Below are 27747 nucleotides of genomic sequence, written 5' to 3' on the forward strand. Positions count from 1 at the left end.
GAAAAGAAAAACGAAATTTTGAGTAGTTTGAGAGGAGGAATCGTACGTACATGAGTGGCGGCATGTAAGCAGGGCCCAGGTGGCCGTATTTTGATGCTAGCTAAGCTAAGGCTAAGCTGCCTGTCGGCGGTATTGTGGCGGCGGAAGATCCGAAGATCTATAGGGTGACGACTGCTGCCTGTACGTGCGTGGAACAGCGTGTTTGACGCGATTTGTTTTGCTTCCCAGATCGAATGCTTTTGTATTCGCTCGTTAATCATGCGTCAGGCTCATCGCCACGGCCCCATGGATTAGTGGCTCTAGCAGTCTAGCTTATCGCCGGCCCCAGTGAATGCTTAGCATTCCATTTTCTGCTGCTGCGGTGGTTGTTCCCGACACATACCTTTTTCCCTTTCATGAGAGCTACACCCCCTCCGAGCAGAAATAAGTCCACTGTGACAACGACACTTCTATACACAAGAGAAGTTATTGAAAATATATTATTTAAGTTAAAGATATATCTTATGAAAGTATTTTTAGTCATATTAAAAGGTTGAACTTCGTATGATTTTTAATATCTGTTTTTAGCATAAAGGTAAAAAGGGGTAAAATTCTAGATTTGTTTTAATTTAGATGTTCATAGTCAAGCACATACGGACATGTATTTTCTATCTGAGAAAGTAGTTGAAACATGTGCGTTAACCTGTTTCTTTTGTTAAAGAATACAATTAAATTATCGTTAGTTATTGATATACAAAGGAGCAGGGCCGTTAGAGTTGGCATATTTTTAAGAGCAATTTAGTTCAATTTCATCTCAAATATGTCTTTGTGTTATTGAAAAATACAATAGCATGTGAGGAAGACAGAACATATCCGTATCCCTAGCACAACGTCATCGATATTTCCCAACTGAAAGTGTGCACCGTGCACGCATATACACAACACGAGGCCTTGGGAGGAGTACCGTACCATGCATATGGATGAGATATGGATCACGCGAGTCCTCCCCTCGGCTCCATGATTACTGGTGGCGATTGCGTGATCCGAAAAGAGATTCGGCGAGCCCCCCACTGCGGAGGACACCCCGCTTTCTACTTCGTTTTCGCTAGTCCCGTCCGGCCTGCTGGTGGTATGCCCGGCTTGGCCAACATCACCAAAGCTTAGCACCCTCCCTCCAGAAGTCCAGAGCACCGTCTCAGGCAATGCAACCCTTCCCTGCTCTCAGCTTTTCCAGCTTGAAGTGATGGATCTCTGCTCTCGACAGTGCATTGTCGTCGTGATGAACATCATATGGTCGAGAACACTGTATTAGCCATGGCTTCATCATTCTTAAGTACGTACATGGCTCTCTCCACTCTTGGTGACCATTCATAAAAAAAAAAGTACGCGCACTCTCGTAGTGGTACAGAAAAACAAAAAAAAGGAGAAGGACACGAGGGCCCCGTCGTTCCAGAATGCTTTCGTGCTCGGGATGTAGAGGGCAAGAGCCGAGAGCCAGCCAGCGCCCCCCCCCCCCCCCCGCGGCATGCATGCATGCAGACTTGCAGAGCATGCGGCGTGCTGTTGTGAGCTGGCGAGGCAACCAGCCAGCAACTGAGCACGGCCGTTGCTGCCTCCATGGTCAGCCCCGGCTGGCCGGCCGGCCCCGAGGTGCCCTACCCACTGGCTTGGCTTCCACCCAGTGCAGCAGGGGACCAGCCCGGTTCCCAATTCCCAAGCAACCCCTGTAGCTTTTTCCGTGTCCTTTTTCCCGTTTGCATCCACAGCAGCCACTGTGCCCGCAACAGCGGCGGCAGCCTTGCAACAGGAGGTAGAATGGGAGGCTACTGCCCAGCTACAGTGTCAGGGATAGACCGGCCAGTGCCCAGCCACATGGTTGGCAACAGCTACGTGCCTCGCATCGGATCCTAGGCCCTAGTGTGTGCTGGGAACTGGGGTGGACGCACGGTGGTGCCCACGGCGGTGTGGGACCGGGTGTCAGTGTGTGTGACTCGGTGCGTTGACCGTGGTCAAGTCCTGGTACTTGACCAATGCGGTGCTACCAATTGAGATCCAAGCTCCAGTCATGTATACATGGTGTTTTAAGGCTAATCCCAGTGGAAGTTTCATAGAGGTTTCATGCACATTAAATACGATGATACATCAGCATATGTGATGACATGGCATGGTAGTTATGAAGTGAGAGAGGGAAGGAGTTTCATCAGGATGAAACTGTGTATACACTGTTTCCAAGACTATGAAACCTATTGAAACTTGCATTGTGGGCTATAGAGTTTCATTTCATCTAACCATATCCAATCACATGCCTCACAATTAAATGTCATGGGCATCCTATGAAATCGTGAAATGAAACTGTGCACTGGGACTCCGTGTTTCATTCATGAGAATACACCTCATGGGATGATATGGCATCCTTGGAAACAGTGCAATGAAACCTTGCACTGGGACTAGCCTAAACAAAGAAAACAAGTTAGTTTGTTGTTTTGTTTGTACAGAAAGTCGAGTATTAGTGAATGGAGGGACTGGAAGTACTTGATAGAAAGCTCAAAGACGTAGTACATTATATAACTGTTCTGTGTAAGTTGCACTCAATCAAAATTGTTGTACTAAGTTCATGTTCCATTCTTCTCCGTCGGTAAATATTTTAAGGCCTACTCTCACTTAATTTTTTACCATACAATCCGAGATTGATGGCCGAGATCGAACCGGCCTCTCCTATCTCCTCCACCGGTCACCCCACCTTATCCGCTCGTCTCCACCCGACGCTGCCTGCTGCCTCACCGGCGCCGTCCGCGGTGCCCGTGCAGCCCGCCCTCCCACCGCCGGCCCTCTCTCTCCCTCCTCTCCACCCCCGCTGATGCCTCACCGGCGCCGACCCCGGCGCCGGCGAGGCCCGTTTTCCCACCGCCACCCTTCCTTCCCCCTTCTTCCGCCTCCCCCCCCCCCCCGTCCGCCGCCGCCCCTGCCACCGCCACCGTCGGCTACGTCACCCCCGCCCCGGCACCGCCCAACCATCCTCCACCACCACCCGGCCGGTGGCTATCGGGGATAGATCCCCAGTACCCGCAAGGAAGGAAGAAGACGGACTCCTATAATCCTGCCCCTGGAGTATATAAAGGAGGGTAGAGGTCCCTAGATCGGTAGGCTAAGACCTCGTAGAACCACAACAAAGGACCAAATCCTCAATACCAAACAACACCCAAGCGCAGGGCACAATATACAACACCACAAACAGGACGTAGGGTATTACGCTACTTTGGCGGCCCGAACCTGTATAAATCTGTGTCTTGTGTCCTCGCTTTTACCATCAAGTTCCAGGTCCGGCTATCTCCCACCAACCAATATTCTACCTTGGGATACCCCTCGGTAGGTTGCTGCGTATAAAACACTGACATCTGGCGCGCTAGCTAGGGGTGATCGTCGAGATCATCGGGCGAGCTTGAAGGACCTCATCATCAAGATCAAACTACTCGACAAGAAGTAAGTCGCCGAGTCAGAGTTCCGACCGAGTCAGTTTTCTCCGCAGGCTACTACATACGGCTCGTCGATTAAGACAGAGGCAAATTCGATTCGAGATGGGAGATCAGGCAGACCGAGGGACCCACACCATAATTTCCAAGATGACAAAGATCCGTTACAGTCACGCGCAGATTGAGGCAAATAATCAGCTCCAACTACTCTCTGTGAAAAGTAATTTTGAGAGATTTGTGCCACATGAAAGGCTACCACAAGACCTCAAAATCATAGCCTAACGTAATAGAAGATGTACGCGAGCACTGCTACCCCAACGTCTGGCTGCATCAAGTCGCCGACAACTATTTTGACTACTTGTCTCGACTAGAAAATTAGTCGAGAACGGTCTACTTCGACTACTCGTCACAACTAGAGAACTAGTTGAGGGCGGGTCCCCACATGATCAACAACTAGTTAGAATCGACTCCGACTAGTTGGCTTCATCAACTATCGACACGGATTAGTCGACAATCGTCCACGAATCAAGCTAAGACACCTTTTTAATTATTTTTATAATTTTTTTGGCTTATTTTCTGCATGTAGGGCAACATGCCGACTACTTATTTGTGTACGCTTCTCGACGGGAATTACCCTCCACAACTACACTTTGCCAATTATTCCTGGGACATGTTGACCGATATTCATGGGCTTGGTACACCGAATTACGGAGGCTATTGCCACGGGTTTGGTGCACCGAGTCCCGTAAGCTCCTCCATGGGCTTTATACACCAAATTAGGAGGCTCTACCACAAAGTTTGATGCACTGAGTGCTAGAGGCTCGCAGCGGCTACACCCTAAGGAGGCACAAATACTATGCGCGACAACACGCGCTCTTCTCGTCAAAAGGTAGAAAAGTCTCAATGTCTACTTTAAGCGCAATCGTGCAATTTTCTTGTCACAATGCCGACTACTTATTTTAAATATCTTCTCTTAGCAGTCGTCAATATCGTCGAGCAGAACACACCTCAATTCATGAAAGTCTCGGATCTTCTGTCATGCCTAAACGCTAGGATGCGAGACAAAGATCTCCGTAGTAGCAATGCCAGTATGCATACACGAGACAAAGATCTCACACGCAGTGGCAATGGCTAAACAGGGATTGGGAGCATAAACATAATAGGCTAACTACTCGAAAAAATATAGCTGAAACAAGAGCACGACACACAACAATTACATTACATTCATCACTGAATAAATTTCAGTAGTTTCAATATTCTACAAATATGCTACATAATGTATGCATCTCTTTTTGTAGGTCAAGCTTCAACGACGACCCTTCAGGATGCTCAGCATACCTATAATGGCTTCGCTAGCTCCGAGGCTCGGGGGCTAAGCGCCAATTACTACTCAAAATATCTCTAGTGGCTCAGCTAGCTTCCAAGCTCGAGGGCTAAGTGCCAATAACTACTCGACGTGGCTTCTATGGTTCACCTGGCTCATAAGCTCGGGGGTTGGACACCGCAATACAACTCGGATGATAACTTGCATGAAGAGTAAAGACTCTCGGATTGATTATTTAATTATTCCAATGCTCGAGGGCTGATAAGTTAAACCCAACAGTTGATTTTTTCAAGACGAAGAAAGAAGATTCGAGATTTTATTGATCCTCAGCTTGATTCTTCGATTCAACCTAAGGCTCGGGAGCTACTCCATATGGAGTGCGACTTTCGCCACCCTCCGTAGCAGATTCCAAAGATGAATATTACAAAATCAAGACGATCAAGGGCTTGAGCACACCAAAGACGATCAAGGGCTTGAGCACACCATAACCTCATGGCAGCTTTGAGAAACTTTGAAGATTCAGCTAAACAAAGTACTCGAGAAGCACTAAACTACTCGACGAGGATCTGAAAAGTACTCGAAGACTGCTGCATTAGACTATGAAGCACTCGGGGGCTTGTTCGGGATAGAACCCCATTACCCGCAAGAAAGGAAGAAGACGGATTCCTACTAGGATTCCTCTGTAATCCTACTAGGACTCGTAGAACTTCTACCTTGTAACCGACTAGTAATTCCGCCCCTTGGAGTATATAAAGGAGGGTAGGGGTCCCTAGATCAGTAAGTCAAGACCTCATAGAACCAATAGAGGACCAAATCCTCAATACCAAACAACACTCAAGCGCAAGGCACAATATACAACACCCCAAACAAGATGTAGGGTATTATGCTACTCCGCCACCGCGTCTCACCGCCCCCACGACCGCCACCTCCGCCGGGCCGGCCTCTCGCCGCCGATCCTCCCTCTTAGGCCGCCGGTGGGTTCCCAAACCTGACAACTTTGAAACTCTAACCTTGGAAACCTCGAAACCCTAACCCTCGAACCCCCTAATCTCGCTGGAGCTGCTCGCTGGAGCTCAAATCCGGGTGAGGAAAAAATTGAGTGAGGGAAGGCCATATTTCACTTGGGTGAGATTTAGCTTTTCCAGTTCAGAAATCTGAAACTTTAACAAAAATCAAATTTTGCATAAAAAATCTTTTCTTCCGATCTGCCTTCAGTGTAAAAACTGGACCATTTGGTCGTGAGGCGAGAGTTATACTCCTTTATGAGTTCCGAAACCAATCACACTGAACTCTCAATCCGGTTCCTGAAAGACAACCAACCACTAGCTGAATCATTTCACATTTTCACCTGTGATGCGATTTAACGGCGACGAACTGACAGCTGACGTGGCGTGTAAAACATGATGAGCTTTGAGCACCATTGTCAACACATGGTTTTCACCTTTTCACTATACAGGCATACGGCTTTCTGGCCGGATAAGATCTTACCAGCGCCAGAAAAGTAAATACACCCATCCAATAGAAATTCAGATAAATGAAAAAGCCGACTTCTACATGAAAGTACCATGAAAATACTTTTTCCCCATCTGATAAAGAAACAAATCGCAATAATAACTCTGGATAAAAAAAAGCTGGTGAAAAAATCAAGGCCGGCCGGTAGCTGTAGCTAGACTAGAAATAGCCCCAGGTCAAGGTAGCCGAGAGGGAGACGAGCACGCGTAGCAGTAGTAAAGAGGCGAGTAAATGCCACCCCCTCCTCTCACCAAACCAAGCCAATTCATTCGCCTGCCTCTCTCCTCTCGGCTCGGCCGCTGCTCTGCTCCCGTGCGTGTTTCTTGGGACTACGACCTGCTGGCCCTGGGCTAGTCTCCACTGCTCCCCGAGCAGAGCGACGAGAGAGAACCCGGGCAGGGAGGGGAGGGGGAGGCGTGACATGTAAGCAAGGGACACGCTGAGCTGAAGCCGCAGAGAAGCTGTCGTCCAAGGAGAGAGAGGTAGTGAGAAGAGGGTTGCGTTTGCGTTGCTGTTTCCGCCATGAAGTTCATGAAGCTTGGCTCCAAGCCGGACGCCTTCCAGACCGACGGCAGCGACTCCAGGTGAGCCCGCCGGCCCGGCCGTTCTCCTCTCTTCCACCTGCGCCATTGCAAAGTCCTTGTCTGCCGGCGTGATCGAAGGGAAACGCGTGTTCTTGGCCCAGCTCCTCTCCTGCTATCCTGTCTTTCAGAGATGGCTTGCAAGCAGAGGAAACATCATGCCTTTATTATCTCGCTTTCCTGTTTCGTTAGGAACCAGAGCAATGCAATGTCAGTTGGTTTGGCGCAGTAGCAGGCTTTGTTCTCGATTTTCTAGGCCTCACTCAGATGTGTTCGCGGTCGATCCCTTGGTCTCACCTCTCTTATCTCCAGAAACAGTGCTGCTGCGTTCTCTGCAGCTAGAAAAAAAAGGCTTGCTCTGCAAGCACGAATCTTTCGGCGCGTGTCTGTGAGTTCTTGATTGGTCGAATCGAACTGTTCCGCGGTGATTATTTTTGCGATGTGGGGGCTGCTGCTGGAGTGCTCGAGTACTCGTGAGCTACGTGGTTTCCCTGCGCGGCAGTTGATTTGACCATGGCGCCCACCCTTTTGCTACCAAAAAAAGTCCCTTTTGGCTGCACAAACAAAGCGCAGCAGTTGTAGTTGGTGTGATGAGGATCATGAGGTTACATGTTTTTTACTGGTTGTGATGCGGACCACGAGATTCCAGTGTATGTTTGATTCATGTTCTTCCCCTTTGTCTTTTAAAAAAAGGGAATGTTCTTCCCCTTTGTCTCAAACCACATGGCCATGGCCCATAGCCAAGAGATCTTGGACTTATTCCTAACCTGCAAAGGCTTGTCTTCATTTTTTTCTTTATTTTTCTGATAAAGTGTATCTGTATGTGAGTATTTCTTGACTTCAACACGAATATTCAGCCAGAGGAAGATTTTTTTAAAAAAAATCGGTTACTTGAATTACTGTATCTATTTCTCACGGAAAGCAGGAGACATTCACTTCAACTGAAAGTTTTACCTGTTGTGCTGTGCTGACTCGGAGATGTTGTTTCTGTATGTTAACCAGCTACCTGCTTTGCACGTTCTGATAAATGCCTGCAAATTGTGTTGTGTAACCTTCGTGGTCAAGGAATGACTACTGACCTAGTGACAAGAACACCAGTTTTAGCCTTCTAGACTTGCAGGAAATCCTAACTCTTCTTACTTCCCAAGGATTTTTCGACTTTTTCCCTTCTTTCATGTGCAATATTCTCTTCTTATCAGTGTCCATTAGCAATTATGTAATGCTGACCAAGTGAATATCATATTCTCATGCAGATATGTGCTGTCGGACCTTCCATCAGATATCGTCGTCCATGTCGACGATGCAAGGTTCTATCTGCACAAGGTAATCCCATACAATTTTACTAAGTTACGGACCAAAGTAGGTTACATTGTTGATTGTTGTGCCCTAAGGCACTTCCTGTACTTGAGAATTAAAACAATGAATCCGCCAATGTACAGCTATCAGCACACTAGAAGATGCTGCAATAGTAACATCTTTTGTCAGAATGCCAGTTGTAGTTTGGATCTTTGTTGCTTTCAGAATCTTTCCCACGGTTTCATTAGATCATGCTTCAATTCCATGGATACCTTCTATTCTGCTAGGTGACAGCAATGCATGTATCATGCAAATTAAAAAAATTCCACTTGTTGAATCTGATGAAAGATTTAATGCTACAGCAAATCGACACATGTTTACTGATCAATTATATAACCATTTTGCTGTAAGAATTTTGATGAATTACTCTCTGAAATTTTGGTCGTTTTGCTGTCTATTTGCAGTTCCCTCTTCTCTCCAAGAGTAGCTTGTTACAAAGGTTGATAATTGAGGCCAGTCAGAACGGCACTGACGAAGTTGTCATACAAGACATTCCTGGTGGAGTGAAAACCTTTGAAATCTGCGCAAAGTTCTGCTATGGCATGGTGGTGACCCTCAATGCATACAACGTTGTTGCTACAAGGTGTGCAGCAGAGTACCTTGGGATGACCGAGGATGTTGAGAAGAGCAATCTGATATTTAAGATGGAGGTGTTCCTGAATTCTGGCATCTTCAGAAGCTGGAAGGATTCAATCATAGCCCTCCAGACCACTGATGCACTGTTACCTTGGTCAGAGGAGCTAAAGTTGGTCGGAAGATGCATAGATTCCATTGCTACCAAAGCTACCGTTAACCCATCGAATGTAATGTGGTCATACACCTACAACAGGAAATCTGCATCCTCCGATGAGATAGTTGAAGCTCGCAAAAGCTCGCATTCAGTTCCCAAGGACTGGTGGGTTGAAGATCTGTGTGAACTGGATGTAGACCTATACAGGCGTGTCATGGTTGCAGTGAAGTCAAGGGGGAGGATCCCCTCTGATGTTGTTGGAGAAGCACTCAAGGCATATGCTGCTAGATGGCTTCCTGAATGTTGCGACATGCTGGTGGACGATGTCTACACTGAATCATACAAGCACCTCCTTGAAACAATTGTTTGGCTATTGCCCTCGGACAAGGGATCTTCAGGGATCCCATGTCGTTTCTTCCTGAAGCTGCTGAAAGTCACTGTCCTGATTGGAGCTGGAGAGCTCCTGAAGGAAGAACTGATGGATAGGATTGTCTTGCAGCTCCACAAGGCTTCAGTCAATGATCTTCTGATCCCTTCCAAGCCTCCAGCACAGACAATTTATGATATTCAGCTAGTTCAGACACTCATCAGTAGGTACATGAGGCACGCCGGAGTAGCTGAAGATGGGATTTTTCTCAACAACCTTGACCAGGAGATGTTTGAGACGAATGTAGACAACGAGTCTCTGGTAGCACTATGCAAGCTGGTCGACAGGTACTTAGCTGAAGTCGCCTCTGATCCAAATCTGTCAGTTTCAAGCTTTGTGGATTTGGCGACTTCAATGCCTGAATCTGCTAGAACAACACACGATGGATTATACACCGCTGTTGATGTGTTTCTGAAGGTACGTCTCACAGCAAGATCGCTGATTTTGAATTATCATATTTCATCATATGACGCTCATTATGCTTTTAACGCTTTTTTTGAAAACTGAGACACCTAAAAAAATCGTTTGCTTGCGATGTTCAGCTGCATCCCGGCCTACCCAAGACGGAGAAGAGGAAGATCTGCGGCCTGATGGACGTGAAGAAGCTCTCCAAGGGGGCGTGCATCCACGCGGCGCAGAACGACCGGCTCCCGCTCCGCGTGGTGGTCCAGGTCCTCTTCTTCGAGCAGCTCCGCGCCGCGGGAGCCGCCGCCTCGGCCGCGGCGGGGCCCAACGGCAGCGTGGCACGGTGCATGGCGCGCCTGGAGGAGGAGGAGGACGACGAGGACGGCGGCTGGAAGGAGGGCCGCGCGCTGCCAGAGCCCCCGACCCCCGGCGCGCTGAGGAAGCAGCTGGGGAGCCTGAAGCTGGCGGCGGCTGACCATGGCGCCGGCGACGACGGCCGGCGCCTGGTGGCGAGGAGCAGCAGCGTGGCCAACCAGAGCAGCCGGCTGTCGCTGTCGTCGCGGTCGCGGAGGATCTTCGACAAGCTGTGGGTCGGCGGCGCGAAGCTCCCCGGGGAGGCGACCGTCGGTGGGAAGGGGTCGTCGGACACGTCCGGGAGTTCGCAGAGCCCGCGGTCGTCGGCGAAGCCGCTCGAGTCCAAGTCGTCCAGCTCTTCGTCGAGGAACCGGCGGTACTCGGTCTCGTAGGCCGGCCGGCCGGCCGGCGGCGGAGCCTGTACAGAGGAAGGAGGAGGAGCCTGGTCCAAGCCCAACGCGGAGGATCATGAACTGCTGCTAACTTTCAGAGACTCTGCTTATCCGTGCTGTATGCAGCTAGAAATCCTTGTTCCGTCCAAGACGACTCCCAGTCCCCGGCCGCTCTGATCTTGGGACGACCCCTGCTCTCTGTAACAGACTTGGCAATTATGCTTGACCCGGAGATCTGGCGGCAGTCCAGTCCTTTTGGTGGCTCTGTTTGACGGCTGTCACTCGTGACATGAAGCTTAGCGATCGGACTAGGCCCTGTACTAAATTCCAAGATTAGTTAAGAGTATGAACCTTCACGACTTATCGTATCAGTACCAAAGACTCGTGGATTCAGTGGATTTCGTGTGGAATGGATTTGGGCCGTGCCGTCTGCAAGTCGCCGCACAGGATCGCAACAGGCCAGTGCCCAACCGCGCCGCACGCCCCCACCGCGGTCAGGCGGTCAACGGCTCACCGCCCGTTGCAGTGGAACGCCGGTTGATTCGCTGGCCGATGGATCGGCGCCGGCCGCCGGGCGTGCCCGCCTGCTGATCGGCGCGGGGCGGCGGGCAGCGTCCAGCCCGGTTCCGAGTCGCGTAGGGCGCGGCGGCGGACGGAAAGCCGGTGCCCTGGCCGCGGACGGCTCGGCGGACGCGGTGCGGTTTCTGGCTTCTGGCGCCTTTCCCCCGCGGGCCGCGGGCGCAGCATCATGATGGGCCATGCCATTACGCACCACGCACGGCCTACCAACCCACCACGGCCTGCCCTCACGGACTACGGCCCATCGAATAGAGGTCGCCACGGGGGGCAGTCCAGTGGCTCCGACGAGGCGACGACGGGACGGGCTCAGAGGTCCGTCACTCCGTCCGTTTCAGGTGCCGGTTACCGGCCGGCGGCCGACGGCGACGCGGGGGTTGGTGGCGCGGGGGTTGGTCACCCCGTGCCCCCCCACAACAATCCATCCGAGGACGCTGTGGTGACGTCTCGATCGGCGATCGCTGACGGCACCAGGCGTGGCGGTTCCAGTGACGGTCACGGCATCGTGTCTCCGAATCTCTGGAGCCGAAAACTACCGTGACCACCACCGTATAACGCACGCGTGATGATAACTCGATAAGCAATGGAGGTGGTTTAGCCTTGACGAAATGTACAAGCTGTGCTACTCTTCTTCCACGCGGTACAAAATTAGGCTGCTTTACGTCCTGCAGGGGTACATGAATGTATCATGTATGTGTACGCTAATGGTTCGCATGCAAGCAACAACCTTGAAGCCCAGAAAATAAGGAGCAACTTCTTCCACAAAAGCTCCCTTTTCACAAGCTAAGCACCTGAGCGCTGATCACAGTGGATCGATCGAGCTGGTGCTGGTTTGCCTCACACCACGTTTCTTTATTTAATTTAGGGGCAGCTTTACGGTTTACGCCACGTCAAGCTGCGCTTTGAGATGCTTAGCGGCAGCACGAAATCGTGCAGGCATGCTCAGCACATTTGAAGACATGATCAGGTACCATCTTTGCATGATGCACCGTACCGTATATCCCCGTACAACAAAAGCAGTTCAGATATGATTATACTAGTACTAGCTGGGTCCTTCTCCGAACGAACCGTGTGCCGGGCACCGTCGCACCGACATCGCCGGATCATGGAGAATCATAGCACGAGATTCATGTACACCGGTGATCATCACTATATGTAATGCAATTAAGAATCAAGGAATCGTTGTTCGAAGATGCAGCGAGTATCTAATAGACAGATGACGCGTTCTATCATGTCACTTTGCTTCTTTTTTTTTTTTCCTTTTCCTGAGCAACATGGCACTTTGCTTTGCCGGTAAGTCTTTGCGAAAAGCAAGCCAGAAAACATCCTTCTTGTGAGTGTACCTAAAACATGTGCGATGTCGATTGGCAGGCAGGTGCCCGTCGTCGCTGCGTCTCCGGAGTAGTGAAGTGCAGACTGTGCTAAGACTAGACCTTACCGTGTCAATGCCATGACGAACGCGCACCGGAAACAGGCGAACCCAGGGGGAGAGATCCCCTACCACTGCTAGTCCGCTACCACCACGCCACCAACTCCAGCCAGGCTCTCGGCGGAAACAACCCGAAGTGTCACCTATAAATACCTCACCAAACACACAGATAGAGAGAGGCAGCCGAGGGAGAGAGGGAGAAAGATAGCCTAGCTAACCCCTTGGAGGGTTGTTTAATTTCACCTGCCAGTAACAGCAACGCAGTAGCCGGCTGGCCGCGGGCGAGGGCGCGTGATCGACATGACGCCCGTCGACGGCGGCGACGCGGCGGCGGCAGAGGAGGAGGTGGTGCCGGCGGCGCCGCCCGGGTGCGGGCAGACGGTGTGCGTGACCGGCGCCGGCGGGTACATCGGGTCGTGGATCGTCAAGCTCCTGCTCGAGCGGGGATACGCCGTCAGGGGCACCGTGCGCAACCCTGGTACGCATCGGACGGACGTTCTCCTCCATCATCGACGACGCAGTGATAACCTCCGGTGTTTGATTTATTTTATTTTGTTGCCATTATTGATGAGCTGGTATATTTTGTTTCTTTCCCTCCATGGTGAGACAGATGACGCGAAGAACGCGCACCTGAGGGCGCTCCCCGGCGCGGCGGAGCGGCTGGAGCTGTGCCGGGCCGACCTGCTCGACTACGACGCCATAAGGGCGGCCGTCGCCGGCTGCCACGGCGTCTTCCACACCGCGTCGCCGGTGACCGACGACCCGGTACGTGCCACGTAGACATGATTTGTGAAACGGAAAGCTGTATCGATCCGTTGTAGTCGTCCGCAACGTGTCGCGTATCCCGGCCCGTAGGGACGGTTACTAGCTGGTAATTAAACACGGAATCCGCCGAAGGAGGCAAGAGATTATGTACGAGATCACGAAATCCTCAAAATTTAATTTCAAGATTTGTGCACTTAGGCCCACTCCTCAGTGACCTGTAGATCGATAGCTGTTCCGTGCTCATCCAAATCCAAAGTTGCATGGCGTGCATGCATGCATGCAGCCCCACATGATGATAAGGTGGTCCCCACGCGCAGGAGCAAATGGTGGAGCCGGCGGTGCGGGGCACGCGCCACGTCATCGACGCCGCGGCGGAGGCCGGCGGCACGGTCCGCCGCGTGGTGCTGACGTCGTCGATCGGCGCGTCGCCATGGACCCGAACCGCGCGGCGGACGCCGTCGTGGACGAGTCGTGCTGGAGCGACCTCGACTTCTGCAAGGCCACCAGGAACTGGTACTGCTACGGGAAGGCGGCGGCGGAGAAGGCGGCGTGGGAGGCGGCGGCGGCGCGCGGGGTGGACCTGGTGGTGGTGAACCCGGTGCTGGTGCAGGGCCCGGCGCTGCAGCCGGCGGTGAACGCCAGCCTCATGCACGTGCTCAAGTACCTCGACGGGTCGGTGAGCACGTACGCCAACGCCGTGCAGGCGTACGTCCACGTCCGCGACGCCGCCGACGCGCACGTCCGCGTCTTCGAGGCGCCCGGCGCCGCCGGCCGGTACCTCTGCGCCGACGCCGTGCTCCACCGCGAGGACGTCGTCAGGACCCTCCGCAAGTTCTTCCCCGAGTACCCCGTCCCGGAAAGGTCAGTGACGCACCTGAGATAGCTAGCTGCTTTCAAGTTAATTTCATTCAAGAGGTGAATAATTAATGCATGCGTGTCGCTGTCTGTCGCTTTAGAATTCAAATGGCAAAGTGGAAAGATAAAAACGTGTCAAGTTGTCAATAGATAGTGCTCACGTGCGAGTTTTGTTTGAATTTTATGGGCTGCGGATTTGGATAGCAAGTGCAGGTGCGTCACTTTGTCAAGGATGAAAGTGCTGGTTCCTGGCGGTAGAGTTACGTAGGACATACTTCAAAAAACGATGGTGAAATATTTGGCCGAGTCTTTCTTTTGGTGTATTGGAGTCCAATGGCTGGGCACTTCTTGGCTACATATTTGACACTTATTGTAGACGCTTTTGCCATTATTTTTCGCCTTTTTCGTCGATCAACGATGAGGATCAATCAATCAGGGATTGTAAATTCCTTTTGCTGTAAAACATCTGACTTTTGCTTGACACACGAAACTGCAGGACCTTTTTGGTTTTTCAAACTTTATGCAGCTAGCTAAACAGTACTTTAAAATTAGGGAATGATTCATGTATACAATCCGTTTGTACAAGCACGTTTTTTTAACCAAGTAATCAAATGCCTTTAGTTTATTAATGAACCAACAACGAGATGGTCATTTAAGCTGACGTGGTTGTACATATAGCAGCAACCCTTAAAATTGCGCAAAAAATACGCTTGAATTCATTTTTCCTTGAAATATAATGAATCATGCACAATCTATAAAATGGGAAACATGAGTAAAAAATATTTCAGGATTAAGAATTCAAGATCTTCAATTATGCTCTAGTCAAATATATGCTCACACACACACACACACACACACACACACACACACACACACATTTTCTGAATGAATCTTCAGAAGAATGAATTATACCGATCTCCTGCACCTGCTTGACAGATGTTGCTAACATCTCATCTACCAACCGAAGAGCTAAGCTGGTAGAAGTGTATTACTTACTAGCTGTTCTTCGATTGCATTGCGTTGCAGGTGCTCTGACGAGGTGAACCCAAGGAAGAAGCCGTACAAGATATCGAACCAGCGGCTGAGGGATCTGGGCCTGGAGTTCACGCCGACGGCGCAGGCCCTGTACGAGACCGTCATATGCTTCCAGGAGAAGGGCATCCTGCCAGTCCCTGCTGCTGCCCCTGCCCCGTCGTCATCCCCGCAGCCCTGATCTACACAATCCAGCAAGGCTGGCCCTGCAGAAACAATTAGCATATGGCATGCAAACTATTTTTCAGTTCGTCGATCGGTTTGGTTAAAAAAAGAATTATGTACCATTGTGGGCTCAAGTGATCAGAGCGTTAAGATTCGACAGTAATTAGCAATTGGGTTTCTATGTCTGTAGCTAGGTTTGGTCTCCAAATAAGCAAATGAAAGGAGATGGCATGTAGTATGATACTACTATATTTGTTTGAGTACAACCGTTTGCCAAACTTTTTCCAATTTATCATGAGTAGTAGTGCTTGGTTCGTGCCACAACTTTAATGTGCCGCAATTTTTCAGCTATGCACCAACAAATTGTTGGCCACCCTTGTCTTAAGACTTCCGACTTCTTTTTTTGACCTTGTTTGCATGGTAAGGAATAATGCTTTTTTAGATGATCAGAGAACATTTTCCTGCTAAATATTCGATATTCAAATGTTACAAGTAATTACTGAGTTCATGTCCAGTTGTCCATCATGTATATAGGGAACATCATGTCTCCAGCCTAGTCATGACTCATGACTTCAAACTAGAGAGGATTATTCAGTCGAAGTTCAGTGTCGAGCACTCATCTGATTTCCATCCATTGGTCGAGCTACTTTCCTTCTTTCCAGCGCCTAACGCCCTCTGTGCTCACCTCCTGAACCTCATGAGCTAGATGGATGCACACATCTACTGAAAATTTCAATGTTTTCGGTCAGCTGATCAGAGACTTTTCGAGAGAGATAGAGTATGTAAGACTGATGCGAGATTCTTTTAATTATTTTCCTTGGTGTTCCCTCAAAGGATTTATGCTTGATTTTAATTAGTGTGACCAAAGACTATCCACAGCTATCACCGAAGCCTCGTTTCAGTTGCTTTCCTGATTGGAGATGCCGGCCGGTATACTCCAGCAAACAATGCTCCTTGATTAGCTCTAGCAATGACTTCAAATCCTCAAATAGTCGTAGTTTCCGGCCGCTACACCATTAGCTTCTTCCTTATACGCATACATGTCGTGCCAAATACTTCGCCGCAAGACTGGCGTCACCGGCCGTTGATCAGTAAACAATAGTACTACTCGTTGTCATACTCCAAGCTGTCCTGCCCATGAGGCCATGATGCATTGCTTGCAAGACTGGAAGATGAGTATGCCTTAAAAAGAAGATGAGTGACAAAGGAAATGATGATGCGTTCGCGTTCATCTGTAGATACATGCTTTGGGATGTTAGATGATTTTAGAGAAAGAACTGCAGGACCTTGAGTAGTACACAACAACTAACAGTAACCTGTCAACATTAACAGCTGGTTTTCGTTCATCACGGAAATAAATACGCGGTGATTACCGCAGGATTGAGAATCAGTCACAATAGGTCATAGCTATTGAGAACATTTGAGCTAAAAACTAAAGCAGTCAATTCTTCATGTGATGGTATAGGATGTGACAATTTACAAGTTTTATAACCGGAAAAATTGAAAGGTGAATCACATACACAAGTTACATGCTTGCAAGCTAGAGCGTTTGCTTTAGTACATCGCATTAGCACGTTTATTCGTCAAAGGCTCAAAGCACGTGCTTCAGGAAAATTAGGGTGAAATAGTCCAGGCAGCTTATATAGAAATAAGAGCTAGAATTTGGCTGTGTATATCCACATGTGGATATAGATGCCGGATTTCTATCCATTATCTACAAAACGTCCCGTAAGCTGCCGGGAGGATTTCGAGTTGTCCATTTGAATCTAGGCTATAGTACTACGACTACTATACTTTAGCGCAAAATGATGAAATTACCTTAAAACCTGACACGTCTCCTTTTTAAGAAAGGCACAATTGGGATGCATGAAATAGTTTAAAGATGTTATATCAGCGGTATGAATTTAGCAACAAAAAAAAGCTAGTGCGATGATAAGTTAGGTGCTATTGGCATGAGCAAGGTGGGAGAGGGGATGCAGGGGGTTAGATTGAGGATTTGGGTCTCATATGGTCCACTAGGGCTAGAACGCAGTGGTTTAAACTAACAGTAAGGGCTAAGAGAGCAATGCTAAGGTAGTGGCGGGGGATCGTTAAAGATGCTTAGCAACAATCCGCCAAACCCAAGCTTATCACGAGCTGAGACGACACAGATCCAGCAACAGATAGGTGTAGAAAGGCATAGTTGGAGTTGAGCTTTATATTGGTTCTTATCAAGCAAAGAGAACTTATTAATATTACGAGGGAAAAGGTGGCATGCCGATGACTCGATTGAAGGGCCTGTCGGACAGAGCTTCAAATTAAGAATTCCTAGAGATAAGCAAAAGTCCCCCATTTTTGAGTTAGACTAAAAGTATAAACTTATGTTGATTTTATTTTAATCTACAAAGTCCAAACCCGATATAGAACACGATAGAGGAGAAATGCTATGCTCGCCGTCTTCTTTAGCATCTTCATATGTATAAGGTTTTTGCTTTATTAAATGGTTTTTATGTATAAGCTTAAGGCCAACCGAGTGATCTACATCCTTTACAAATGCAAGACTCTTTAATTTTATCCTAAGTAGAACTTCTCTAACTTTTACCAAGTTTATGCAAAAAAAGTAAAAGAATATATTTTAATATCTGTGATACCAAATAAATACGCTAAGGGTTTAATGAAATTAAGTTGATATTGTACATTTTGCTGCATCTTTTTATAAATTTTATCAAAGTTAGAGAAGTTTGAGTTAGGATAAAATTAAAATGGTTAACATTTTGGAACAGAGGGTTTATATATTTAAACCAGAATTATGAGTGCATCCTAATTTTTTTTATAGGACAATATATATCCCAACTTTCTACGAGAATCACTGCTTGCAGTTGGGCCCACCACTGCTCTTCAGTAAACCTTTAGTCCTTTACCGCATCTAGCCACACCGCACGGCTGTAGCTCATAAAATCCACACGCAGGAGAAAAATGCTGGAGCCGGTGGTGCAGGGCACACGCTACGGGCTTGTTTGGTTTCAGCTTGGGCGGAGATGACTGAGCCAGGGCAGCTCGATCTAGCCCCATGCGCTTGTAATCGAATGCCTGAGGGCGCTGCCTGGTTACGCAGGTTTGCCAGGACCTCAAAAAAAAAACCCTACGTCATCGATGCCGCGGCAGAGGCCGGCACGGTTCGCCGCGCCGTGCTGACGTCGTCCATCGGCGCAGTCGCCGTGGATCCCAACCGCTCGCCGGACGCCGTCGGAGACGAGTCGTGCTGGAGCGACCTCGAATTCTGCAAGAACACCAAGGTTTGAAATCCTATACCATCTCCATCATCGAGGATATCGGCGCCGCTGATTCGCATGCATACATATGCTCGATCACCGTCGCCGCTGTGAATTGTGATGTCACATGTCAGAACTGGTACTGCTACGGGAAGGCGGCGGCGCGCGGGGTGGACCTGGTGGTGGTGGACTGGTGGTGCCGGTGCTGGTGCAGGACCCGGCGCTGCAGCCGGCGGTGAACGCCAGCCTGGCGCACGTGCTAAGTACCTCGACGGGTCGATGACGACGTTCTCCAACGCCGTGCAGGGGTACGTCCACGTCCGCGACGCCGCCGGCGCGCACGTCCTCGTCTTCGAGGCGCCCGGCGCCGCCGGCCGTTACACCTGCTCCGACGCCGTGCTTCTCAGGGGGACGTCGTCGGGATCCTCCGCCGCTTCTTCCCGGGGTACCCGCCGTCCCCGATAGGTCAGTACTCAGAACTCAGTCGGTAGGGTTGACCGCTGACTCGATTATTCTCAGGCTTTTCTCTGTTTTGTTTATAATTTTTTCAAAAGTTTGAAGGAAAATTTAATTAAAAGCATGAGAATTTGTCAATGTATGATGCTCACGTGCTATCAAGGCTGACGAAAGTGTTGGCAATGGAGTTCACATACTGCTGAACCGATCGTGAAATCTGTTGCCGACTATGTCGATTTCGTGCGATACGGTACGAGGCTGATGTGATTGTGACGACTCCTCCTGGTTGCACGTCTATGGACTATAGTTGAACATTAATTTGACTTTTTGCTTAGGAAATGAGGGTGACAGTGGAGTTTGGAGAATTTCTTGCGGCTCTTGGAATAATTCTTATTTACAACAGTACACACGCCACACGTGTACATGTACCAAATTACGGATAAGTACGTGCATGATCGTTTCAATGGTAATGATGTGTGAATATATAGTTCAGTGATGATCCTTCTGCCCAATGCATAGGTCAGCAGGTTTCGTGTGTTTAACTCCATCCGAACGATTCCTTTTTTCTTAAAAAAAATCTGAACGATTCCTAAGAAGATTCTAAATTTTCGGCCATTCCTGCCGTCATCACGGAACATATACTACACGCGTCTTAGCTAAGCTTGATTAGTGTATATACCGTTCTTGCGTTGCGTCGCAGGTGCTCTGACGAGGTGAACCTCAGGAAGCAGCCTTCTTGCGATGCAAGATACCCAACCAGGCAGGCCCTGTACGAAACCGTCATCTGCTTCCAGAAGGGCATCCTCCCAGTCCATTAGCATATGGCTTGTTACTCTTTAGTGGCTTACGTTGTAAAACTGCAGGTGGCGCACGGGTGGAGAATAATGTGTGTGAATGTATATAATATGTTCCTAAATTAAGTACTGAAAGTTGCATTAAAGAATGCAAAAAGTAATCAGCAATGTGAACTTGTATGTCGGTCCTTGTTCCCCAATAAAGGACATATAGCAACACAAATATGCCTCAATTTTTGCCGCAACACATTTGGTCCTTACCAATTTTCGTCTTCAACAACAAAGTTCTTTGACGGAGCGAATTCAAGATCTTAGACTGTATGGTGCAAACTGTAATGCTTATTTATGTGACTATATAGGTCTTGTTTGGCTAGGTTCCTCGTGACTATGGCTCCATCACTGTACAACTGTAAAGGAGCCAAGAAATTGGCTTCGGGTGCTCCTTATGTCCCCTAGGTCAAATTGCAAGGAGTCGGAGCCATTTTCACCCCGTGCTATAGTTTTGTGTAGTGAATTAAGAGCCGAAGTCAAGTGTGCGGAGCACCACCAAAGAGCCTCTAACTAAGAGTGTAATCTGGGACCGACAATCCTTTTATTTTTTAACGAACAACACTTGACTACGAACAATACTTGACGAGTGCATTTCTATTTTTTATAGAAGAAAAAAATACAAAATTATATCCCTAAGAGGCCATAATCAGGCAACCGAAAAGAAACTATAGAAAACAACTAAATACCGTGTCGCACACGTAGGAGCACCAACACAAACCCAAGCAAAGGAAGACATACGTCCAGGCACCGAATTTTGCCAACGCTATGCGTGACTGACCGCCACCAAGACACACCGCTCCAAACCAACCTCCAAACCGGCAGCACACCAATCAGTGCACCGGCAAGGAGTGCACTGGGAGAGGGCGAGATAGAAGAAGGGTATGGGACAATAGGCACACAAAGTGCTAGAGTTTTAACTTAACATGGGGAGGAAATAACTTCTATTACTAATTGCAGCATGTAAGATCGAAACTAGAGAGTCACAGTATACGAGCTAGTTGCAACAAGATCTAACGTGTTTTAGTTTAAGCATACGTCAAACACACATGATCGCGCGATGCAAAAAGGAAAAGGACAATGAGTATGGAAATATATAAAGTATTCGGTAGCCAAGTCTATCACAGCATGGTAAAGATTATTACAAAGCATCTGATGAACAAAGGGTCTTATGTTAGAAGATGAACATTATGTTTTTTAAACGAAGAAAATGAACATATGAGAGAGCAAAATTGCTAAGACATTTTGATTTTGGACGTGGGCTACAAATTTATCCATGGGTTTCTAGAACTTATGTGTATTTTAAAATATTTATGTCTCATAAAATTGCTAGCCCATACGTGCTGGGAGCACGGGTTAAAATGAAGCTGCTTCCGCCATCGTGTGATAAATCACCATAGTACTCTCTACATATGCACGTCTGCGCAGCAGTTGGTCGCGTGTAGTCGGTGGCCGTCCATGTCTGCTTCACAGTTCGTCAGGCCATGTGCACCCGAAGTGAAATGGCCATAGCGTGTTACCAGAAATGTGCAAAAGATAGCTACATATATCTTTCTCCGGCTAGCTTTGTCCTTATTACCGTACGAATAGGATGATATACGCCTATCCTAGTGTGATGCCGATCGATCCAGAGAGCTTCCGGAGATCTGAACATGCGCCAGCTAGCAGTGTTGAAGGCGCCCGGCCATCGCTTAGTCGTTGTCATTACTTGATCATAGCTAGCTCAAGTATATGCCATGCGCCGATCGAGTTGTTTCAACAGAAGCAGGTAAGTTAAAACGTATATTCTTCTAATAATATAAGGGTTCATTGTAACTGTGTAGCTAAGTTCGGAGTTGTAATTGTAACGCAAACAAAATAAAATGTAACTGATGAAGAATACGTGCAAGGGCTGGCCAAAAGGAAACTCAATTCTTGGTAGACACAACCTTTTTTTTTCTTTGGTTGAAATGGTAGGCGAACTTGTTTATTTCAAGATTTCTGGGTTTTTTTTTACTTCAAAGCATAAAATGGTTAATTTGGAATTGTGAGGTATACGCTTAATTTGCCTAGATAAAACTCGTCTTGTTAGCTCGATAATGGAATCACTCTTAACTAAACAAGAATAAGGTCGTACTTAATCAAAATGTTCTGAATTTGAACAAAGCTCACTACAAAACTCGCTAGCTCGACCGAAATTTAGGAACATGCCACTATATACTGTTACAGTGTTCTAAATTGCTGATGCAGCATCCATGCATGCATGGCAGCAGTGTAAATAGCTAGCTGTGAATTTGATGACCTACCAACCATATGAACACCATCCATGCATGTGATGCATGTACATACCATGTCCTCTGAATAATGGTTTGTATTTTGCAGGTTTCCGCAGGGAGGCGAGACAGGATAGCCACAGGCGTGGGTCACGGCCTTTTTCACCGGCTGGCAAGCTGCTGGATTTAGCTCATCGACAAGGCCCGAGCGAGCTCAACCGTACGTGTAGTGTTTTGGATGTTACCCTACCCTTGAACTTGTGGCAAAGATAGAGCACATGCATGTTTTGGCAAACGCGTGCTACCATCTGCACGGCGTGCTTGCCTGGGCGCCCTTGCTTTTGCTTCTCGTGGGCAAGGTGCGTGGGTGCTTGCAGTGATAACGTGATGGACATGCCCATCACTCGATCTACTCCTACCCACTCCATCCAGTGTTTCTTCAAGGAAACAACACAAGGGCCAAGCCCCTACTGATCAGTCTCCCTGCAAAGTAAAAGGAACAAGTAAGGGGTGGAAATGAGAGAGAAAACACTACTACAGAAGGATTTCCAGTTGAAATCGCATTTGCAAGGGCGGACACGCCACCCGCTTCTAGCTTTCGCTGCTACAAATAGCTGTTTGTAGGAGCGGATAAAAGGCCCATCTCCGTAAAGCTGTTTCCAGGCCCTGGTAATGGTGTCCATCACCCGTCCCTGGAAATGTTGATCCTGCCAAAAAAATTCAGCAATTGGTATTTAAATTTGTCGAATCTTGTTCCCACTAGTTTTTAGAACTTTTGGTTCCCACTAATTTCACTCTAACAGTCTAGTGTGCGACCAAATTGAAGAAGCTATAGTGATCGACATAGAATATATGTTACATAAATTCAATTTAAGCATACAAAATAATAATAAGGAAATAGAACCATATATATACATCATTAGAGTGCACATTGACAACATATTTTTCTGCCACTCACGAAGGCTAGCCTTGGCGGTACTCTTGATTCTCCCACTTACGGAGGCTAACTTATTTATCTTCTTGTGCTAATTCGTGTTTTGGATGATAATAGGTACCCATCGGGTTTACCACTTCACGCAAAATGAAATGACATAAATCAGCGCCTATATTTAGAAATTGTTGCTCCTGGAGACGTGAATTGTGTAGTCGAGGCCTAATCTGCAATTAAAATCCACAAAAAAATTAAGCAAGTGTTAGATAGGTGGAAAAGAATGCCATGTACATATATATCCATCCCTATATATGAAAGGTAGCCCCTTCACATTTGGGATCAGTTGTGTATCTCCCAGGCATCCTGATGTACTCGCACATGTAATACCCGCAGTGTACAGAACCAGATGGTTGCTTGTGGCATGGAAAGTTTGTGCATACAACCATTTCTACCGGTCTCTCGGGGTTATGAATCCCTCCGTTGGTAATGTAGTGTTGGTAAGCCTGTTTTGAAAAAAAATTACAAGTTAGTTTATATGTAATCTTTGGAGGGGGGCAATTTGCACAATGTAAGTGTACACAACAAGAAATTCACTAACTTTTGTAGGATGAATATGAATTCTTTATAGGTGCTCTGGTCATAATCCAATGAGTGAAATACAGTCACAACTCCGTTCTTTGGCTATATCATAAAAGCAATCCAGTGACCCCTACAAAAATATTATATAAGGTTTTTTCAGGCACGAAGGAGCGAGTGTATAGATTATAACAAATGGTAGAAATTTAGACTCACTGGAAGTTGTAGGGCGCCCATATGTAATGCCTATCTTGCCACTTAGTCATCATATACGCTATGTAGGCTGAAACCCTCCTCGTAGCTTTTTTATGTTGTCCTAGCTTTTCATGGTCATCTCCCCACTTGCTCGGGAAGTTGTTCCTAACTTCGCAAATAGCATAAGGATCAAGATATCCGGCCTTCGCCTTTACAACATGCACGTCATTTTCTTGCATCCTGTGCAATGTATCGCAATTAATTAGTTATGGATAGTACATGTGTAGGCTATAGCATATATAAAAGATATTAGCATCGATGAAGCACTTACATGCACCACAATCTGACGAGCTGTAACTCTAGCTCTGAGAGGCAGAACACATCATGGATGTCTTGAAAATCGAAGAAGATTTTGCTGAAATCCTCATCAAATAGAGGTCTGAACACATCCGGTGGGTACCGTGCTCATATGGTTCTGAGCCCAAGTCTACATGCCCTCGTGTACCAATTGTGATCCTTTGCATTTCACCTGAAATCCCGACGATTGCCTAGTCGGGTAGTAACGATTTACCATGCTCAAATTTTTAAGGACAATCCAGTAAATCTGGTATGTCATCAACTCCAATGACCAAGTTGTACTCTATGCCAGTGTGGGGCTTGGAATATCCCGGCCGTTGGATGTCTTGCATCTTGTCTGCCATCTTGGTTGCTTTGTTGCTCGCGTGCCATCTTGCTGCAATGTTTGATCCTTCCTTCTCGTAAGCCCATATGATTCGAGGCACTAATTGTGGGTGTACCTGTTGTTGTCGTGGCTCCTCTGGCAGGTCCACCTGTTGTTGCTGTGGCTCCTCTGGAAGGTCCACCTGTTGTTGCTATGGTAATACTTGAGCAGGTGGTGGATGGTCTTCCGGCCAATCCATCGGCTCTGATGCTGCAGCCAGGGATGCTGGTGGTGTGGCCACCTGTTGTTCTTCTGATGCTGCATCCAGTGGTGTGGATACCCGTTGTTCTTCTGATGTTGCATCTGGTGGTGTGGCCACCCGTTATTCTTCTGATGCTATAGGCATTGGTGCTGAACCCGACAGTGTCGATTCCACAAGTGCATGCTCAGAAGGAACCAAAGATAGTATGATATCTCGTTTATGCCACAGTATGGTATTGCCGATACTTTGTCCAAGCAATGGATACCTTCCGTAGTAGGAATTTCTATCTCGTGATCATCATAGTTTGAATTAATTTCAATCACTGTTACGCATGCATAATGGTGCGGGATAGGTTTTTCCTCGAACAAACCGCCAACCGGAATTGCAAGGCCCTTGGCAATCTCCTTTGTCTTGCCAGCTCTGCCAACCAGAAAGCACAACGAGCAAGGAGTATTGATGCGTATAGAATCTATCGGATATGGTTGTGCTATCATAGAGCCGACGTTGCTCGGAGCATAAACTTGTGTACTCGCTTGGCCCAATAGCGGATGTGACATCATGACCATCGGCATCTGTATATTGGGCTCACCGCTTTATTGCTGCTCCGCAAGTGTTGCTAGCAAAAAGTCCTTAAACCTAGTTTCTAGTGCTTTCTCTATCGCCTCTCTTAGATCATCCTTGTAACGGGAGTGGCTCTTGTAGGTAGCCATACCCCTCTCGAACCCATCCTTGATGGTCAACTTCGAGAAAACCCCTCTGATGCGACCTCCATGTTGTTTCATCCCAAGGGCCAAACTAAGCACATCTTTATCCCTATTTGGTACGAACTCTCCTTTCCTCTGATGCTCGAAAAGATCGTATATCTTTTCTGCCATCTGATTGGTTTTGGATGTTGAACGTAGGTTTACCATCTACTATTGTAGGCTTCCTTGCTGCAAGCCACTGCCAGCCACACTCATCTAAGCCTTCAAAAGGGTTGGGTTGCCCTTGCGGCTATTGGTGCCTCCCTATCCTACCACCACTTGTTGATCGTCCCTCAGTACCCACCCAGCCCAAGGTGAACTTTATGTATGTTGCTCAGCGCAAGTTCTCTATTCCTCTGGCTTAGGGCTAAAGCTTCCGGAGAGTTCTTTTGCCTTACAAACTCATCCCATTGGGGTGGTGTGATGCTCCTGTATTCATTAAAGGGGGTTAGTCATTCATCTCACCCCTCCACCAGCGGAAACTTTCACTGAGCTGCTTCCTGGCATAATGCTTTACGCATTTCCTGAGTTCTTCTGATCTAGGTAAAATAAATATTTGTTTCAAAAGCTTCCACATCGCTTCTTTCCTCCTCTCAGGAACCAAGAGCCAATTAGAGATCGAGGGATCCAAAATCTCCTTTGTTCTAATTATTGCTCCTATTGCGTTCCGAAACTTTGAATGCACCATCGGAGGCTCTATGGGCTCTCCTGCTGGGCTGATAACATCGACTCTCCATTTGCCTTCAGGGTATTGGTTTCTTCCTCGCTCACCCCGTTTTTTTTACTTTGACTCCCAGAGGTTGTAGTTTCAGTTTCGGGAGCCGAGGTGCCACTGTCTTCAAGTTCTTCTTCTTGGGGGTAGGGGGTCGGCGACGACGTTTACTCCTTCTAGTGGGAGCCATCTACATGAATCATAAAGTTAAGCAATCATAAAGTTAAGCAAATCAAAGTCATAACACTTAGTACATTGAAATGTGCACTAAATGTTGGGCGGCAATTAGATTCGTCATTACCTCACTTGGATTCGGATTGTAATCCGGATCAAAATCCACCATTGAACGGCCTTCTCTTGGAGGCAAAGGGTGTGGATCTAGAGGATCTTGCCACACGCCCTCTACCCACACCCCTGCTCCTATCTCTGGTCCGTCATTATTTTCGTCCCTAGATCCTACACCAATGTTTGCTTCGTCCTCCCATGACGGCATCTGGGATGCAATTTGGTCCATTTCATTTTGGGACACATCACCTTCATTCGATGCATCCCTTTGGTGTATAAATGGTGAGGAATCCATTTACGAGTTCTACATATAAATTAAAAGGATAACTTTATAAATAATTTCATATGGAGTTTGTATTTACTATTTCTCATGCAATATACAATTTACCATTTCACAATTTGCCAAATAATTCACATGCATGCATCCCTATTGAGAATTCACATTTCAAAATTTAAAATTGAATTGACATTCACAATTCAATTGCTTTTCAAAATTTAAAATTGAATTGACATTTCAAAATTTAAAATTGAATTGACATTTTAAAATTTAAAATTGAATTGACATTTGAAAATTTAAAATTGCTTTTGAGGGCAGTGCTGCTGGCTCTATCCAGTGGTTGCCGCCACCCAGGTCCAGTGGCCTCCATCGGTGCCGTCGTGGGAGGACCCGACCCTTTCTTTGTCACCGGGTGTAGTTGCTATGCGGTGGACGTGATCATCTCTACTGTGCCTGCTGTGATCTTCATCCTCGCGAGGGCCTGCCCGCCGCCATCTGGTGGTTGTGGGTATGGTGGCCCTTCCTTGGGATATGGCCACGTACTCAGCCTCCGGCAGGTCCTTGATACCTCTTTCGCGCTGTATGGCGGGAGGTCGATAGATTTCTCGTTGTGGTGATGATATGGTCGTGCAGGAGCTACGGGCGAAAGCTTTACCCAACTGTTGTGTCGGTGTCAGCAATGACGGCGTCATTTCCCTCCCTTGAGGCATTTGTTGTGATGCTTTATGCAAGGTCAGCGGTTTTCTAGGTGAAAACCTTACTCCGGCTTGCTGGACGGGCACGACAATGTCTCCAACGTCGTGTCCTTCTTGGAGGCGTCGCCTTGGAAGTCCTTTTGGCCTAACATTCATTACCTAAGGCGGAGTCTGTTGTGCGAACGATAGAAGACAAGGATTCAAGTCCGACATCAAGTTTCTAAGCAGACGAAAGATGTGATGGATTGGCATTACAT

At 47.7% G+C, this 27747-nt stretch overlaps 1 protein-coding gene and 2 pseudogenes across 1 annotated transcript; all 3 read left to right on the forward strand.

The window, feature by feature from the left end:
* The first annotated feature begins 6479 nt into the window (after nt 1–6479).
* On the forward strand, nt 6480–10926 carry LOC101780668 (BTB/POZ domain-containing protein NPY1). The gene is made up of 4 exons (XM_004964601.3): nt 6480–6869; nt 8120–8189; nt 8627–9796; nt 9922–10926. Exons 1-4 carry the CDS (start codon nt 6808–6810, stop codon nt 10528–10530), a joined length of 1911 nt encoding a protein of 636 aa, XP_004964658.1. The 5' UTR covers nt 6480–6807; the 3' UTR covers nt 10531–10926.
* A 1759-nt stretch (nt 10927–12685) lies between these two features.
* Nucleotides 12686–15647, forward strand: LOC101780273 (annotated as a pseudogene).
* A 2660-nt stretch (nt 15648–18307) lies between these two features.
* Nucleotides 18308–19877, forward strand: LOC101782288 (annotated as a pseudogene).
* Nucleotides 19878–27747: the final 7870 nt, after the last annotated feature.

Source organism: Setaria italica, chromosome IV (genome assembly GCF_000263155.2).
Source record: "Setaria italica strain Yugu1 chromosome IV, Setaria_italica_v2.0, whole genome shotgun sequence".
Lineage (NCBI taxonomy): Eukaryota > Viridiplantae > Streptophyta > Magnoliopsida > Poales > Poaceae > Setaria > Setaria italica.